The 18360-nt window shown below is 49.1% G+C and overlaps 1 protein-coding gene across 2 annotated transcripts in view; it reads right to left on the reverse strand.

Annotated features, from left to right (window-relative positions):
* Window positions 1-18360, reverse strand: part of TDRD9 (tudor domain containing 9) — a 331496-nt gene that overhangs the window by 91070 nt on the left and 222066 nt on the right. For both annotated transcript variants that reach the window (XM_088455276.1, XM_088455275.1), the window contains exons 25-27: window positions 9149-9260; window positions 6086-6298; window positions 5310-5399 (exon numbers count right to left, since the gene is read on the reverse strand). In XM_088455276.1, the coding sequence (XP_088311402.1) occupies window positions 5310-5399; window positions 6086-6298; window positions 9149-9260 (415 nt within the window). The remainder of the gene's footprint in view (window positions 1-5309; window positions 5400-6085; window positions 6299-9148; window positions 9261-18360) is intronic.

The following is an 18360-nucleotide window of genomic DNA, read 5'->3' on the forward strand; positions in this document are numbered from 1 at the left end:
GAAGCAATGGCCAGAAGGAATATTGTTTTAGCTGTCAGCCATTTAAGGTCCACTGAGCCCAGTGGTTCAAACTGCGGTCCCTGGAGAGCCCTCAGGACCACAGCTAAATCCCAAGGCGCCACCGGTGGAACAAAAGATGGATGAATTCGAAGAACACCTTGCTGCGATCCCTGATGTGCGCACCTTTATGCAATCCTACGATGGAACCAGACTGACAGGGCAGACACCTGCACCTTCAGAGAAGCAAAGCGAAGCCCATGGTCTAGCCCCGCCTGTAGGAAAGCTAACACTCTAGACAGACAGAACTCCCGAAGGGCATAACCTCTCGGTCGACACCACTGGAAGAACGTATGCCACACACGATGGTATATTCTTGCAGAGGAAGGTTTCCGAGCTCTTAGCATGGTATGTACCACAAAGCTGGAAAATCTCTGGACCTTAACATGGCCGTCTCAACAGCCACGCCGTCAAAGACAGCCGAGCCAGAGCCGGGTGAAGACAAGGACCCTGTGATAGCAGGTCCGGTCGTAGAGGCAACCGCAGAGGAATGTCCACGGACAGACTCTGAATGTCTGAGAACCAGTGTCGCCTGGGCCACGCGGGAGCTATCAACAGGAGTGTACCTCCTTCCTGTTTGAATTTCCGGAATACCCGCAGAAGAAGGGAAATCGGAGGAAAGAGATAAGCAAACCGGAACGTCCACTGGACGGACAGAGCATCCACCAGAGACGCCTTTTCGTCTCTTGTTCGAGACCCGTACACCGGCAACTTGTTGTGCCGAGATGCCATGAGGTCTATATCTCTGGAAGACCCCACCTCTCCACCAGAAGTTGAAAAACGTCCGGGTGCAGGGACCATTCCCCTGGATGAACGTCCTGGCGACTGAGAAAGTCCGCCTCCCAGTTGAGGACTCCCGGGATGAATACTGCTGATATGGGCGGGAGATTGCGCTCCGCCCAGACCAGGATGCCGGACACCTCTACGAGTGTCGCCCGACTTCGGGTTCCTCCTTGTCGATTTATGTAGGCCACGGTGGTGGCGTTGTCCGACTGGACCTGCACGGGGTGACCTTTGAGAACCCAATGTGCCTGCTGGAGAGCACTGAAAACCGCACGGAGCTCCAAGATGTTTATTGGAAGCTCCTGTTCTGCCTGAGTCCACCTGCCCTGGAACAAGTGTGGACCCGTGACAGCTCCCTAGGGCCTTGAGGTTGAGAATCGGACGGTACGACCCATTGGGTTTCTGCACCAAAAATAGATTGGAATAGAAACCCTGGCCCCTCTGGGAGAGTGGAACAGGCACTATAACTCCAGCCTGGAGCATAGTGTGCAAAACCTTCCGCAGTTCCAAGGCTTTGTTCCGGTCTAATGGAAGGCCCGTGGTGAAGAACCGGGATGGGGGCCTGTGCCGAAAGGAGAGGGCATACTTGTGAGAAACCACCTCGTGAACCCAATTGTCTGTCGTGGTTATCGACCAACACTGGGCGAACTGCAGCAGGTGGCCTCCCACTTTGGGATCCCCCAAAGGGAGGCACGGACCGTCAGGCCACAGGTTTGTCATCAGACTTAGGGGCCGGATGTCTGGTACTCTAGACCTGTTTCCTGGGCTTGGCCCATTTCTTGGGCCCAGCCTGTCGGGGAAAAGACTGTGCTTTAGGCCTACCCTGGGCCCTGTAAGGCCGACGTACCCAAACTTGAAGGAACCGCAGCAGACGGGAGACATGCAGATTTGGCTGCCGCCAGCGTGGCTACAATTTTGTCCAGATCCGGACCAAATAGGACTTCTCCATTAAAAGGCAAAGCTTCTAAGGCCTTTTTGGAATCAGCGTCCGCCTTCCAAGATCGCAACCATAAGGTGCGACGAGCAGCAACAGCTGCCAAAGAAATCCGAGATGTGAGGATACTGATATCCAAGGCCACTTCATTGATGTAAGTGGCCGAATCCCGGAGATTGCCTACCAACTCTGCCTGTTCAGCCGAACAGTCGGAATCCAAAGACGCCTCCAAACTATCAGCCCAGCGCTCCATAGCTCTGGCTACCCAACATACGGCCATAGCCGGTCTGGATGACCCCCCGCAAGGGAATAAATAGACTTTAGCCAGATCTCCACCTTGCGGTCCGTAGCATCCTTCAAGGAGGACATGGAGGGCATGGGCAAGGTGGCACTTCGGACTAGGCGTGTCACGTGAGAATCCACTTGTGGAGGGGATTCCCACTTAGAAAAATAATTGTCCGCAAACGGATAAGCCACAGCTAAGCGCCTCTGAGGCTGATACCGTTTACCAGGGTGTTTCCACGCCTCCTCTAAATGGTCTACTAACTGACCCGAAAGAGGAAACACTGTGGCGTCACCCTTAATATCCTTAAAAAAGGCATATTTGGACTTGGACATCGGAGGATCGTCATCCTCAATAACTAAAGCAGTGCGGACTGCCCGAATAAGGCCAGGAATATAAACCTTGGACTTAGCTTCCGACTCTTTAGCACGGAGAGGTTCTTGGTCAGATAGATCCAGAATCTCCCCATCATTGGAAATCGCGTCGTCATCCTCATAAAGGAGCAGACAGGCCGCTTATGTGGCCGCAACACAGACTCCCCTTGTAACACGTCCGACAAATGCTGTACCGAATTTGTCAGTGAATTAACCCACGCAGGCTCCTGTGAAACCTGGGGAGGGGAAATAGGGAGACTGTGGGGTACCATCAGTTGTCTTGGGAACCCCTGCATGGGTGACGACACCACTGACTGCTGGGACAATCCCATCTGGGAAAACGCAGGTGGTGGAGCTAACTGGCCCACTAGGGTTGTAAGCGCTTTAGCGAAACAAGCCCAGGGAGGTTCCTGTACCGGAGCCGTGACAGTAATTGGCCGCGCCAATAAATAACACTGCCGACATAGCCCCTCCGCATTACCCTACCCCTCCGCTATTGGTACATTGCACTTAGTACACATAAGCTGGAGAGGAAATTCACTCTCAGACATGATGGCAAGTATGTGACCCCTCTCACTGATACTTGTTAGTATAGTGGGAGAACCACCCTGCAATCACCGCACCACAAGGGCTTTAGCAGAGGAAGAGCAGGGACAGTCTAATGGCTGACAGTAGAAAGTGAAAGTACAGGCAGCAGACGCTAGTAGAAGTCACATACAATGCAGAAGAAATGAATCCCTGCACTATCAGCGCTGTTCCTCAACTACACAGAGTCTGGTAGGACACAGTGCTGCATACACAGACCTTAATCCAACAGAGGAGAGGTATGCCGGGGGACCCAGACCTCGATGCCACAGTCAGCAGCTCCAGCAGCGTTCACCATACAAAGATGGCCACCGAGGAGCAGAGAGGAGGCCGGCCTGGGGGAGGAGCGCTGCCACAGGACCAATCGGCAGAGCAGAGAGGGCTGTGTGCAGCGTGGGAGGCGCCGGCTGTGTACAGGGAAGGCGCGCTCCCCTGGCATGCAATTAAGCCCTGGGACGCCGGAGCGCTTGCCGCTCAGCTGCGGCCCGCTGTCCCAGGGGGGTAGTGGAAGCGCAGGTTAGTTACCTGGCTCCACGCTGCAGCCAGTCCCCAGGGAGCCCCCTGCCTGGGGACTGTGGACCATGTGCTCAGCAGGGACCCACGGCGGGACCCCCGCTGCTTACCTGCTCCCCTTGAATCTGGCCATGGTCCCAAACATCGGGAAATGTGAGGTACAATGAACCCCCTATACCTTAGTATGTCAGGGTATAGTAGAATAAAGGGAAAGGTATAAGCTGTACAGTATAGAAAGTAGAGATTAGCGCTAGCAAAAGTCACATACAAACGCAGAAAAACATTACATGTTTACAACGGGTACTAAAACACAGAATACAGTGGCTGGTAGGATAGAGTGTTGTATGACCTGGGGTATACAGGGAGATTGGACCCAGCGTTCCCGGAGACCTGCTTGCATAAAATGGCTGCTGCGCGTCTCTGTGGGGGTGATGGCGGAACAGCCCAGGGAACACCAAGACCGCAGTGGAATGGCGCCCTGGACTGGGGGAGGGGCTGCAGGGAGAGCGCCTTCTCCCCTTGCTGACATTAACCACTTGGACTCCTTGCATATGCCCTGCGCCAGTATGTTATATGCCTCGGTGGTCTAGTGGAGTCGTGGGTGCACTAGTGAGCACATCAGCGCCTCTGCTCTGTCTCCTGAGACCGGGGGCAAGACTGCGCAACAATGCGGGTCCCCGCGAATCGGTTTCCGCCTTACCTGTCCCCTGAATCCCGGGCTGCAGTCTGGGGTCCGAGGAGTCTGCTAGCTAGTCCCCCTCAGAGCCCTGCCGGGAGTACCTAGCACAGGCTTGGAGTAAGGTGATGGGACGGCAGCACAGACATCTGGAGGACAGTCTGGTGCTGCTCGCCCATTATGATTTAATTTATTTCTTTTTTTCTACTATAAAATAAAAGCTTGGTGTACTTAATGCAGCCCCGTGTTATAATGGTGGTCCAGCTCCTGCCGGAAACCAATGAAACTGAAGTGCCTTCAGGCTGTGGGTGGGTTATAGGGGGAAGCACCGGAGCATGCTGAGATTGAAAAGCTTTGCTGTTGGGGTCCGGGTCCTCCAGGTCCCACCTACACCCCAATGGCTTCCTGTGGAGCCCTATGGACCCAGAAGAAGAAATACTGGCTATTCATGGCAGCACAGGTACTGTGTAAGTATCCCCATACATGGAATGCCGGCACTTAGAATACTGGCGCTGTAATCCTGACACCTGTCAAAATCCGAGCGCCAGACATCCCAAAGATAAGTAGCAGGGTTAGGGGGAGGGTTAGCATTAGGGGTTAGGCACTAGGGGGAAGGTTAGGTTTAGGGTGCGGGGACTAGGGGGAGGGTTAGGTTTAGGGTGTGGGAAGGTTAGGTTTAGGCACCGGGGAGGCAAGGTTAGGATACCTACCGACAGGTGTCTGTATCCTAAACCCTGTCGGGATGTCGGCATCAGGATTTTGACCACCGGGATCCCGAGCGCTGGCATTCCGTACCCAACCCCTGTGTAAACAGGTCACTGCCAACAAATCAAACCCATGAAAGGCAATATTTAAAAGTTTAAAGGCAAACAGTTGGGAAAAAATAAATAAAGGCAAAACCTCGGGACTGGTTATAGAAGGCAACAGACGTATTTAGGTCTGCTTGACGACCATATGTTTCTCTGTGGGTTATCTGAAATCTTTTGCAAGTTTCTATAACCATTCAAGAGAAATTATAGATGCACACCATGAAAATAAATGTTGTGTAGAAGAAAATAATGAAGGCATAAAACTACAAAATAAAGTAAAAAAAAACATTCTTACCTGAAACGGAAGATCCAGCAGACGACTGGGAATTTCCCTTAAAAGGTTCAGATCAATTTTTGACTGATTTCCATAATCCACAAAGAAAACCTGGGCAACAAAGATTACTCAAAAATAAAGTTGCAGACATACAATATTTAATAATTTTCTCCATTAGAATGAAATAGGTTAGATCTTTTTCAAATAAGCCATTACAGGTATGTTCAGATTGGCAGTAAACAATCCAGTTTTATCTTCCCCTATGTGGATATTGCAAACTTTTAAATATGACCTGTTACCTTATGTTGACCATACAAATAAGGAAATATGTATATTAGGCCAATTGCCCGTTATCCACTAACATATTTGTCTAGAAAAGATCCCCTAAACTCACTAACACTGATGTAAGGAGAGATCCTCCTCAATACCAACAGTGCAGGAAAATACAAGAAAATAAAAATCAATATTTAAAAACAGTATACTAATCTCTATTTTTTGCCCCTGTCAATCTATTCCCATATAAGATCACACAAATACAGTACCTTACAATGTGACAATGCTATAAAAAAATGGACAAGTTACAAACCAATTAAATATGTCCCACTTAAAAAAAAAAAAAAAGTCAGACAACTAACGGGAATACAAATGATATGTTCTAGAAGAGCATTCCTACAAAATGCAAAACATACATAAAACGTGTGTATACATATTATATATATATATATATATAATTATATACACACACACATACATACTGTATGAACGTCATCTGTCAGTGGTTGTTGCATCAGACTTACCACAGCTGCTTTTCCGGAAATATACAGTATCCGGGCTCTGTTGTACTTTCTCAAGTCAAAATTGTGAAATGGTGCCAAGCAGACTAGATCTGGATGAGGCCGTCTAGATAAAGGCACCATAACATGGCGATTGATTTCTACGGCTAATTGTCCGAGAACATCCAAGTTTCTTTTATCAAACCGGTAACCCCAGAAATGGCCAACTTCAACCACCTTAAGAGGTAAATAGAAAAAAACAAAATCAAAAGTAACAGCTATTCAGTTGACATAATAGAACAGGTGTGCAAAAAAATTTAAATAAAAAAAACTAAACAGGATTATTGTACTTGCCCATAAAATCCCTTTTTCCGATTGCATAGCAGACAATGGAAAACACTGGGGAAAAGATGGAGGTGTGTAGTGCATGTCATTTTAGTTCTTAAATGATTTCGGAATGGATCCTCCTCTACACCCCACCTGACCTCAGTTAAGATTCACCCAGCCCAAGAGGAGATGGAGAGGAGAACGTGAGAGGAACACCCCCCCATCCCTCCCTAAGTGACGGAACAAGTCACTAGACACCTAACAGCAAACAACCCCATAACATCGGATTGCAGCCACACACAGAAGCGCTGGGAGGGCATCCAGTGCCCCCCATGGAATCGGCAAAAAAGCAATTACTAATAAGTACAAAAATCCTGTTATATCCTTCATCCACTGGTGGACAGTGGAAAACACGGGGACATCCAAAAGCAGTCCTCAAGGGAGGCAGTGCGTTGTAGCTGTATGAAACTGTATGAAGCTGTATGAAACACCCTACCCTACGCCCAAAGCCGGCATCCTTGGACGCAAAGGTGTTAAAATCTAACAAGTGTGCACGGAAGGCCAAGAGGCTTCCCCTACACAGCTGAGCAGCAGAAGCTCCATGGTGTGAACAAAATCCCTTGGACTTCTAACCAAAACGGAACTAGGTCTATAGGATGACCATCAGGTTGCTCACCGCCCACAAGGTCAAAAGTTCTTCACATAAGGCAGGAATACCTGTGTAAAAGAACCTCCAAAGAGGAGGTCCCAGAAATTACATCTTAAACCCCACTGAGGATATTCGTTAGCCAGGCATCTGCACAGGTCTGAAACATGACCAGTGAAAACTATGTGGGTTGGTGTCCAGTCAAGCGGTAGGCTTTTCTTAAGGTCTTATATCAGGACAGCCAGGCTTTTGAATTACCACCCCTGGCAGGAGACTACTGAACCCTGAACAACCGAAAATGTGATTTACTAGAGGGACAAAAGAAATGAAGGGAACAGGTGCCCTGAGTTTTGCAACAGAAAAATGTAGAAAGGAGCTCTTAGATGCCAAAGAGACATACGCAAGACTTGGCGGACAGCATTGATTAAGGCTTCAACCCGCATTGTGTCATTAGGACCATCTGTTGTCAGTGAAGATAGATCCAGGATGACCATCTTCCCCCTGAGATGAACCCTCTGGATTAGATTCCTCCCATGACTAAAGGATAGCTGCAAGTATCCGCTTTTGATGACCACTCTGCCTGAATGCCTTCCTAAACCTCTGGATGATGAGTCAGTAGTCTCTAGGTTTGAAGAGACCTGCACCAAACATTGTATCGAGTGGGCTATATCCTGAGTCCATGGAAGCTCAAAAGACTAAGAAGAATGGAAGACAGACGAACCTTTAAAGGCTACACCTGAAGAAGACCATTCCGACAGTCCCACGGGAGCGAAGAGGAACCTGACTAAGAAGAACAGGGGGGCCTGTATGCCTGCTAAAAGCAAATTGTTGCGACAGCTGGCATCGCATCTGCAAACACCACCACTCAAACCAGTGTGTCCACAGACTAATGCACTAGCAGACACTACGACAATTAGCCCCCACAGCATGTCTCACAAACTAACGCCTTCCCCCCCCAGTCTGACCATGCATGGGGAAATTTCTTCTACACTTTGCACAAGCAAAAAGTTGATAGGAGCAATATTTAAACAGACCACACAATGTGCCCCGATAGTTATGAAAATACAAAAAAAAAAGTGCAGAAAGCAGAGTAATGACAGAAGTGCAGTAGCAAAAGATATATACACTAAGAGCAGCTATGGGCAGTGTTAGAGAGGTCATAAAACAAAGTTTGACTGAGCTAAAAGTTTCCCACTAACTGGCTACCTGTTACAATTTGCATTTGCAGACAAAAAACACCTCTGCATAAAAAAACAACCCCAGCACCGTATAGCAGAAGCAGAGTAGAGTAGGAGCTGTAGCCAGATTCAGGGTACCCAGGGAGGAGTAAATGCAGCTAGGAGGGCTGAGAGTATGCCACGTTTGAGAGCTGCTGCTGGCGAGAGACCTGAGACACGTGCTGTAAGGGAAGAACAGCCCTCCTCCGTTCCAGGCTAACAGGCAGGTTACCCTGCAAATAGAAGCACTTCCCTTCTAGGGCATAATATAAGCGAGAGCTATCGATTAGCCATCACTAAGCCCCACCACCATCTCCCCAGGTTGTAAATGGCCACTTACCCAGCAGCAATGACGAGTATTACTTAATGCCACTGAACCGTCTCCAGTGCGTGGCTGATCTACAGCGTCAGTGGACACTGCACTCAGGGAAAACGGATACAGACCTGTGTCGGCCGTAGCAGGTCCCTCTGGAGGCCATTACATAACAGAGGTCAGGTGGGTAGAAAAGGGCAGGAGCATGTTTTAATCAATTAAGATTTAAAGTGCCATGTTCCACACGCCCCCATCTATACCTCATTGTTTTCCAGTGTCCCCCAGTATGTTCCAGAGGATTAAAGAGAAAGACTAAGTTGTATTTGGTAGAGATGCGAAATTCTTTGAACTCCATGGCAGCCCAATATGTTCCTCACTTGTATGTGTTTATATATTTTCGACTCAGCTTGGGACGTCACTAAAGACAAGGAAGGCAGGAGGAAGTGCAAGTTATATACCTCCTGGGGGCTTGAACTTTTTTCCCATTTATCTCAAATGGAAGAAGATTTAACCCATTAGTAAGGGCTGCCATGGAAGACACAACTTGGCTAAAAGATAAATTCACCACTCAGGTCAAACTGTACCTCTGTAACTGTAACAGACAAAATGAGTCCAGATATGGTTTCTGACAGTTCTTTAACAGTCTGAGAAATGTGTACTGGTTCGATAGTCTGCTTGTGGAAGTCGACAATAACTCTACAATAGAGAAAAACTACATTACCTTGTGTTGTAAAATGACTTACTAAATAAGAAAAAGGTACACAGAAGTAAAACACAGAGCATAAAATCTTGGAATTTAACATAAGCACACCCTGTATAAAAAACTTCAAATCATGTACAAATGTATAACTGAAGCTCAAGTTGATCAGGAATTACTACTTATTTTTTTAAAGTACAGTATAATCCTGCAGCAATAACTGGGTTAGTTGATCAACTTAAATTAAGCTTATTTTAGCACTTGAACAGCAGCAGTAAATAGACTTTCATGGCAAATGATTGAGAAATTTCCTGAAATGATTATGGTCCCAGACCCGAATACACATAAGTATATGGAATGACCACTACATATACACCAAATAAAAAAAAGATTTATGTTCTTACCTGTTCCTGATCCTTTTCTTCAAACTCATAGGGGGTACAGGGATGCCCAGAAGTATAGCCTGGAGAGTAGAGTCTGGGGCCCTAACAGTTAAATATATTTCCCAGCAGCACAGGATCCCTATCCTCTATACCCCAAAACCCCCAGCCACAGGCAGCTAGTTAAGTTAGCAAGCCCACGGTAAGGAGCAAGAAGGAAGACACTCAGAATGACAAACCTAGGGAAAGTGAACAGAATCTGTACTAGAGGAACAAAAAATCATCAGCTAGGTGATTCAGGGTGGGCACCATTGTCTACCTCTATGGAGTAAAAAGAAACACCCAAAGAGGCCCCTTTATACAAAGAATCTGCTACGCTATAAGACGGAACCATGAACTCCTGGTTAATGTGAAAGAGCAACAAAACCTTGGGAAGATAGCCCAAGCGAGTCTGCAGACTGGCCCGATCCAAGTGGAAAAACCAGAAATCAAGAGTTTGGGTTACACACCATAGAATCAAATCCGCTGAGTCCATCTGGGAATCAGTGACACTGGGATATGAGGGAGGGGCTGAGGAGTAGGCACTAAAAATTTACTGAAAATCCCCCTCCATTATATACCCTCCCCTTTCTCTAGCTCTCCAGTTATCTGACTAGCAAAGCCAAAGGAGAAGAGTAAGTCCCAGATGGACTCAGAGGAATGATTCTACGGTGAGTAACGCAGAATCTTGTTTCCTCTTTCGTCCAATCTGGGAAGCATTGACGCTGGGACTTCCCCAAGCAAGCCTTAAGAGGGAGGGGGATTATGCACATGCAATGCTGTACGCAAAACTCGCACCTTTAGCCACAAATGTGTGGAACCGATAACATTTGGTAAATGTGTGCACTGAGGACCAGGTGGCCGCCCTACACAACTGCACAATCGAGGCACCCTGCCGAGCTGCCCAAAAAGCTCTCACAGCCTGAGTCGAATGTGCGTGAATGGGATCAGGTACTGACTTTCCCAAGGCTATATAGGCCTGCTTGAGTATTCCATCGAGCAATAGACTGCTTAGAAGATGGCCAGCCTCTTTTATGGAAATCATAAAGTACCAACTGGCTGTGTCTTACGCAAGGCAGAAGTCCAATCCACATATATTCTGAGTGCTCATACCACATCCAAAAACCAGATAGGACTCTCCGGATCAGGTGATTGCAATACTGGAACCACAATCTCCGCATTGTCTGGATAACGGCTGAAGAAAACCCCTTGGACCTCAAAAGACTGGTCTCAAGTGTCACGCTGTTAAAGGCAATTCAGGTAAATTGGGATGGAGGAGTAGATCTTCTCTTAGTGGAAGTCTCCACGGTTGATTGGCCATCATAGACAGAAGATCCGAGTACCACGACCTCCATGGCCAGTCTGGCGCTATTAGAAGGACATGAGCTTTATCTCGCTTGATTACATGCGGGAGCATGAGAATTGGTGGAAAGAGATACCCAAAGTGGAAGGACCAATTGGCAGTTAGGGCATTACCCAGAGTTGCTTGTGGGTCTCTGGACCAAACCCCTTAACATGGAGGCTTCCTATTCAGCCTATATGGCTGAAACAAAGCCCTAAACGTCTGTGCTTGCTCCTGCTGGTACTAAAAAATAACTGGAACGCTAGAGAAAAGGAAGGGTATATAAGGGAGGGGGGAATTTGTCAATCAATTTTAGTACCTACTCCTTGGCCCCTCCCTCATTGCCCAGCGTCAGTGCTTCCCAGATTGGACAAAAGAGGAAGAGGGAGCAACAAAATAAGGAGCACAAGTCGGACAATATCGAGGATGATGCGATGGCAAGCAGAAAGATAAGTCTTCCACACAATTCAACACACATCCAAGGGCTCAAAGGGAACTGACTGGAGAGCCCCAACAACCAAAGATAGGTTACCAGAATGAACAAACGGTGACTGGACGTGGAGAACTCTTTAAAAGAAAAAAAAAAATGTCCGAACAGCAGATAAGAGCGCAATTTGCCTCTGGAAGAGAATAGACGGGGCTAAAACCTGTACCTGTAAGAAGAAAGCCAGAGTTCCAAATCCAGACTTGCTTGCAGGAAGAAAAGAACTCAGGAGAGGAGGAAAGCCCCTGTCCGAGCACCAAAGTCTGTCCGCCAAACGTGATGATAAATCTCACCAAAGAGGGCTTCCAAGCATTAAGCATGGTATGATGACCCTTCTGGAAAACCCACTGTAGAGACAATCAGATGTCTCAAGAGCCAACCCGGCAAAGTGAGACGAGCCAGATCCTGATGGAAGTCCTGAGACAGAAGATATGGCAGCAGAGGAAGACGCAGTGGGTAGCGATGGCGGCACCCAGAATATCCACACACTGTGTCCGCCGTGGCCAATCTAGCGCCACGGTGATCACCGTGCCTCCTTCCAACTTGAACTTGTGGAGGACCTGCAAGATCATTGAGACTGGAGAAAAGACAAATGAGCAGAAACTTCCACAGTACTGCCAGAGTGTCTACCAGGAGAGCGTTGGGATTCCTGTTGCAGGGAGCAGTATATCTGCAACTGGTGGCTGTGACAAGACGCCATCATATCTATGACCGTTAGGCCCCAACGGCGGACCAGTAGTTGGAAAACATCTGAATGTAGAGCCCACATGCCCAAGTGAACATACTGGCGGCTTTGGAAGTCCACTTCCCAAATCTGGAAGCCAGGGATGAAGACCACTGACAAAGCCGGAAGATGATGCTCTACTTAGTGGAGAATGTGTCTGTCCTCCTTCATGGCGCCGCAACTGCCGACTTGGTGGTTTATGTAGGTGTAGTACATCTGGGGACACCCCCATTCTGTTTTTGTTTAGTATGACCCCTCCTTCTCATGCACCTGAAGAGTAATGACAAATTAATTTGAGCAGCTTCCACTATGTTTGCTGGTATGGAACCAGCATTTGGAGGGCATGCCGATTACTACAGTGCTAATTGGTGGCTCTCAATTTGGATGCAATTCTGTATGTGCCTTTACCATGAGGCCTTACAATAGATTATTACATGGCCCAGAGTGGGTACTGTTATCATGCAGTGTAGAGACCATCAGTATCAGAGAAGCCGTGAAGCTGGCCTGGTGGCTTGCAATGTATTTGCAAATGCAAGCAACAAATATCTCTGAATTTCTATTACCATATAGTTTTCAAGTATTATTGCAGGTAAAATTTAGTGTGCTGGGGGACATCCCTCTTTCTTGTTATTTGTTTAGTACGACCCCTCCCTTTCATGCACCTGAAGAGTATTGCCAAATTGATTAGAGCAGCTTCCACTTTGTTATGACAGCGGTCACGTTGTCAGACAATACTTTAACTGGATGACCCTGGAGGAGAAACTGCACCTGGCAAAGCACTCAATACACTGCTCTGACATCCAGGGCGTTTGTGGAGGGTTGCGTAAGGGATTCTGGCGGCCGGGATACCGCTGTTCAGAAACCCGACAGTAGAAGGTAAGCTCCTAACACTGACCCTTAGCACTCCCCAGTGCTAAACCTAACCTCCCCCTCCATGCACCCTAAACCTAACCCTCCCCTAGTGCATAAACTTAACCCCCCGATACTTCTTTTCGGGGATGCCGGCGGTCAGGATACTGGAACCGGGATCACGCCGATGTCGGGATTCCGGAGCCGGTATCCTGTTTATAGACAGACTCTCCTGAATTGTCCAAAGACCTGGGAACGTCTGATGACATCACTGACCCCCACCCCGAAGACTTGCGTTGGTGGGGAGTAGTACCTAGTCCTGTATCCAACAAGGAGGTCCCAGGTGGGAGGTGGAGCCACCACCAGAGGGAAAGATGAATGTCCCAGGGGAGAAAGAGCATCTGCACCTGGGAGGTGCAGATGAGACTTGTTCCACCGTTCTGACCAGCTGAAAGGGACGGTAGAGGAACTGGATGTACTCCATATCGAAGGTGGAGATCAGAGAACCCAGGATCTGCACGCAGGAGCGGATTGAGACCCGTCAGTGGCTCAAGAATGTGCGAATCTTGGACTGCAAAGCCAGTATCTTGTCTGCAGGAAGGAAGACCCGTTGAGCCCTGGAATCCAGTAAAGCCCCCTTACTGTAGCATCCCCTGAGAAGACATCAAGGTGGTTTTCCGTCAATTGATTATCCACCTGTGTAACTGCAGAAGATCCACTGTCACACGGATGTGGTCTCTCAGAACATCCAGAACCTGGGCAAAGAAAAATGTCATCCAGATAGGGCAGGATTCGGATGTCCTTGCGTCGAAGGTGCACTGCCATGACCATCGTGAAAACATGAGCAACTGTGGGCAGCCCAAATGACAATGCCTGAAACTAGAAGTGATTGTGCTTTACCGCAAACCTGAGGAAGCACTGGTGGTTGACTCAGATGGGAATATGTAAATAGGCTTCCTGGATGTCCAATTATGCCACAAAATCCCCACGGTTCCATAACCAGAATAATGGAGCTAAGAGACTCAATGTGGAACCTGAGAATCCGGAAGAACTTGTTCAGTGCCTTCAGATTGAGAATGGTCCGAAAAGAGCAGTTCGGTTTCTGGCCCAGGAAGATGTTGTCTTAGAAACCTGTACCTAAGAGGGGGGACCGGGCCATTAACATCACATTAACCCATGCTTTACCTTGGAATCCTTGTTCTTGGAGGACATTGGAATGCAATCCAAGAATGTCCCCATACACAAAAGCTGAAGCAGTGTTGTGTATCTCAAAGGGTAGTGCAAAAAGTGACAATTAGAATACAGTAAGTGTGCAAATTCAATATATATCATATATTTCTATATATATATATATATATATATATATATATATATATATATATATATATATATATAAAAACAGCTGGGGTGCAGATACTACGGGAAAACAAGAGATATGGTAAGAACTTACCTTTGTTATCTCTGTTTCTACGAAGTCCATAGGGTCCACAGGGTTGACCTTGGGGTATAGCTGGATCTGGATCCACAGGCACCACGCAGTTAAAGCTTTCACTGCTCCCAGGATGCACTTGGGTCCGTCCTCCTCTATACCCCGCCCCCGAGCCACATGCACCTCAGTTGGTAAGCAGCCCAGGCCGGAGGAGGAGACTAAACAGAGAGAAGGAAGACGAACACACAAGAAACCATACTCACAGAAATGGGAGACGGAAAACCGGTGACCAGCCACACAGCCCATTTGAAGCCAGGTGCGTCAGGGCGGGCGCCCTGTGGACCCTATGGACTTCGTAGAAACAGACATAACAAAGGTAAGTTCTTACCATATCTCTTGTTTTCTACTTCAGGGTCCATAGGGGGTTCACAGGGTTGACCTTGGGGATGTCCCAAAGCAGTTCAACTAAGGGTGGGGACGCTCCTCTGCAGAAAGGAGAATCCTGCGCCCGAAGGATGCATCCTGAGAGGCAAAGGTGTCAAACGCATAAAACCTCAAAAACGTCTGAATGGAAGACCAAGTGGCTGCCTTGCAGCTGAACAGCGGAGGCACCACGTCTAGCAGCCCAAGAAGGACCCACAGACCGAGTGGAATGAGCCTTAACAGAGGCTGGAACAGGCAAACCTTCCTGTACATAAGCCTCCCTAATAACAGAACAAAGCCAACGGGCTAAGGTTTGTTTGTTGGCAGGCCAACCCCTCTTATGAAAACCAAAGGAGGACAAACAACGAATCGGACCTTCTAACTGAAGCAATCCGATCAACATAAACTCAGAGCACGGACAACGTCCAATGAAGCCTCAACAGCTGTAAGATAAGGAGACTGAAAAGCTGGCACCACAAGTTCCTGATTGATGTGGAACTTAGAAACAACTTTAGGCAAAAACTCAGGACGAGTGCGAAGTACTGCTCTGTCCTGGTGAAAAATTAAGAAGGGGGGACTACAGGAAAGTGCCCCCAACTCGGACCCTCTCCTAGCCGAAGCAATTGCCAGGAGAAACACAGTCTTAAGTGTTAACCACTTGAGGTCAACCGACTCAAGGAGGTTCAAAGGGAGATCCTTGCAGGACCCGAAGAACCACCGCCAAGTCCCATGGAGCCACAGGAGGCACAAAGGGAGGCTGGATACTAAGAACATCCTGGAAAAAGGTGTGGACGTCAGACAGTGTAGCGATCCTTCGTTGGAACCACACAGACAGAGCCGATACATGAACTTTCAGGGAAGCAAGACGTAAGCCCAGGTCAAGACCTGATTGCAGAAATGCCAAAATCCTAGAAACCCTGAACACCTGAGAATCAAAGTTTCTGGACTCACACCACTGAAAGTAAATGTGCCACACTCTGTGGTAAATCCGTGCAGAGGCAGGCTTACGCGCCCTCAGCATGGTACCGATGACAGAGGTAGAAAAACCCCGGGACCTTAAGACGGCTGTCTCAAGAGCCACGCCGTCAAAGACAGCCGACCCAAATCCGGGTAAAGGCAGGGCCCCTGAAACAGCAGGTCCCGACGTTGAGGCAGAAGGAACAGAGCGTCTACTGACAAGCTCCTGAGATCGGAGTACCAAGGACGTCTGGGCAACGCTGGAGCCACCAGCAGAAACGTACCCCCGTCCTGTTAGATTTTTCTGAGTACCCGAGGTAGCAGGGAGATCGGAGGAAACAGGTACGCTAGGTGAAATGTCCATTTCACCGACAGCGCGTCCACCAGGCTTGCGCCTGCGTCCCTTTACCTTGAGCCGTACACGGGTAACTTGTAATTGTGACGAGAGGCCATCAGGTCCAACTCCGGCAGTCCCCATCTGTTCACGAGAAGTTGAAACACCTCTGGGTGAAGCGACCATTCCCCGGGATGCACGTCGTGATGGCTGAGGAAGTCTGCCTCCCAATTGAGGACTCCCGGGATGAAGACTGCCGAGATCGCTGGAAAGTGGCGCTCCGCCCAATCCAGGATCTGAAACACCTCCGACATCGCAGCTCGGATGAGAGTTCCTCCCTGGTGATTGCACCTGCACTGCCCTTCCGTGAAGAGCGGTGCCTGACGACCGCAGAGCCCTGTACACGGCCCGCAGCTCCAGTACGTTTATGGGGAGAACGGCTTCCTCCGCAGACCAACGGCCCTGAAGAGACAACAAGCCGGTTACTGCCCCCCAACCCCGGAGACTGGCATCTGCTGTGAGCAGAACCCAGTCCGGGATCCAAAAGGGGCGACCTTCGATGAGATGGGCTGGCTGAAGCCACCAAGCTAGAGAGTGGCGCACTTCCGAAGACAAGACCAGTGTCTGGGATCGGATCCGGTGAGGCAACCCGTTCCACTCCGATAGAATCTGCCCCTGCAGGGGCCTGGAATGGAACTGGGCAAATTCCACCATGTCGAATGCCGACACCATGGACCCCAGGACTCTCATGGCCGAGTGTACCGACACCCTGGCCCTGCTCAGGCAACTGTGTATCCGCAGTTGTAGGGAAGACACCTTTTCCGGAGTCAGGAAAATCCTATGCTGACGAGAATCCAGAAGGGCTCCCAAATGAACCATCCGTTGTGATGGGATCAGAGATGACTTCTTCCAATTTATCAACCACCCGTGTGCTTGAAGACAAGCAATGGTCAGGTGGAGATGTCGAAGAAGTACCTCTGGGGAGCTCGCCAGCAGAAGAAGATCGTCCAGATACGGCAGCAGCCGTATGCCCTGGTCCCGAAGGTGCGCGGCCATAATTGCCATCACCTTGGTGAACACCCTCGGAGCCGTAGAAAGGCCAAAAGGCAACGCACAAAACTGGTAGTGATGTTGCAGGATAGCAAACCTCAGATACCTCTGGTGTGCCGGTGCTATGGGCACATGAAGATAGGTGTCCTGGATATCCAGGGAGACCATGTAGTCCCCGGGTTCCATCGCCAGAATGATGGAACGTAACGTTTCCATCCTGAACCTGGGAACCCTGAGGTATTTGTTCAGAGACTTCAGATTCAGGATAGGGCGATGAGAACCATTGGGCTTCTGTACCAGAAAGAGTAGAATAGTACCTCGTCCCGGGTTGAGACTGCGGAACGGGAACAATGACCCTTGCTTGTAGCAAGGAGTGTACAGCTACCTGCATCTGGGAAGCTTTGGTCTTGTCCAGAGAAGGACTCGTGCAAAAAAACTGACGTGGCGGCCGGACCCGAAAAGACAGGGCGTACCCCTGAGAGACTATTTCTCGAACCCAGGCGTCCGTGGTGGTATTGTGCCAACACTGGGCGAATTGGAGAAGTCGGCCTCCCACTCTGAGGTCCCCCAGAGAGAGGCCCGTCCCGTCAGGCCGCCGGTTTATCTTCCTGCTTGGAAGAAGGGCGCCGAGCACTCCAGGCCTGCGTCTTGGGTTTAGAGGCAGACTTAGTCGCCGACTGTCTCGGGAAGGACTGACCTTTTGCCTTACCCTGAACCCGAAAGGAACGAAAAGCCGAGCTCTGGACCTTAGCAGGCGTAGCCGCTGAAGGGAGGAAAGCTGACTTGGATTTAGCCAGGGTATCCACTATTTTGTCCAAGTCCGGACCAAATAGTAATTCCCCATTGAAAGGTAAGGCCTCCAGGCCCTTCTTTGAATCGGGAGTCCGCTCGCCAGGACCTCAGCCATAAGGATCGGCGGGCAGACACTGCTGCCGCCGATACACAAGAAGTCAGCAGACTAGCAACCACAGAGGCTTCTCCAATGTAGGAAGCAGTGTCCCTCATTTGTCCCAACAACGCCCTCTGGACCTCCGGTGCGTCATCTGGAAGGTATCCTCCAATGCGTTGGCCCATCCCTCAATGGCCTT

This window comes from Taudactylus pleione, unplaced genomic scaffold, assembly GCF_031769625.1.
Source record: "Taudactylus pleione unplaced genomic scaffold, aTauple2 ptg000652l, whole genome shotgun sequence".
Lineage (NCBI taxonomy): Eukaryota > Metazoa > Chordata > Amphibia > Anura > Myobatrachidae > Taudactylus > Taudactylus pleione.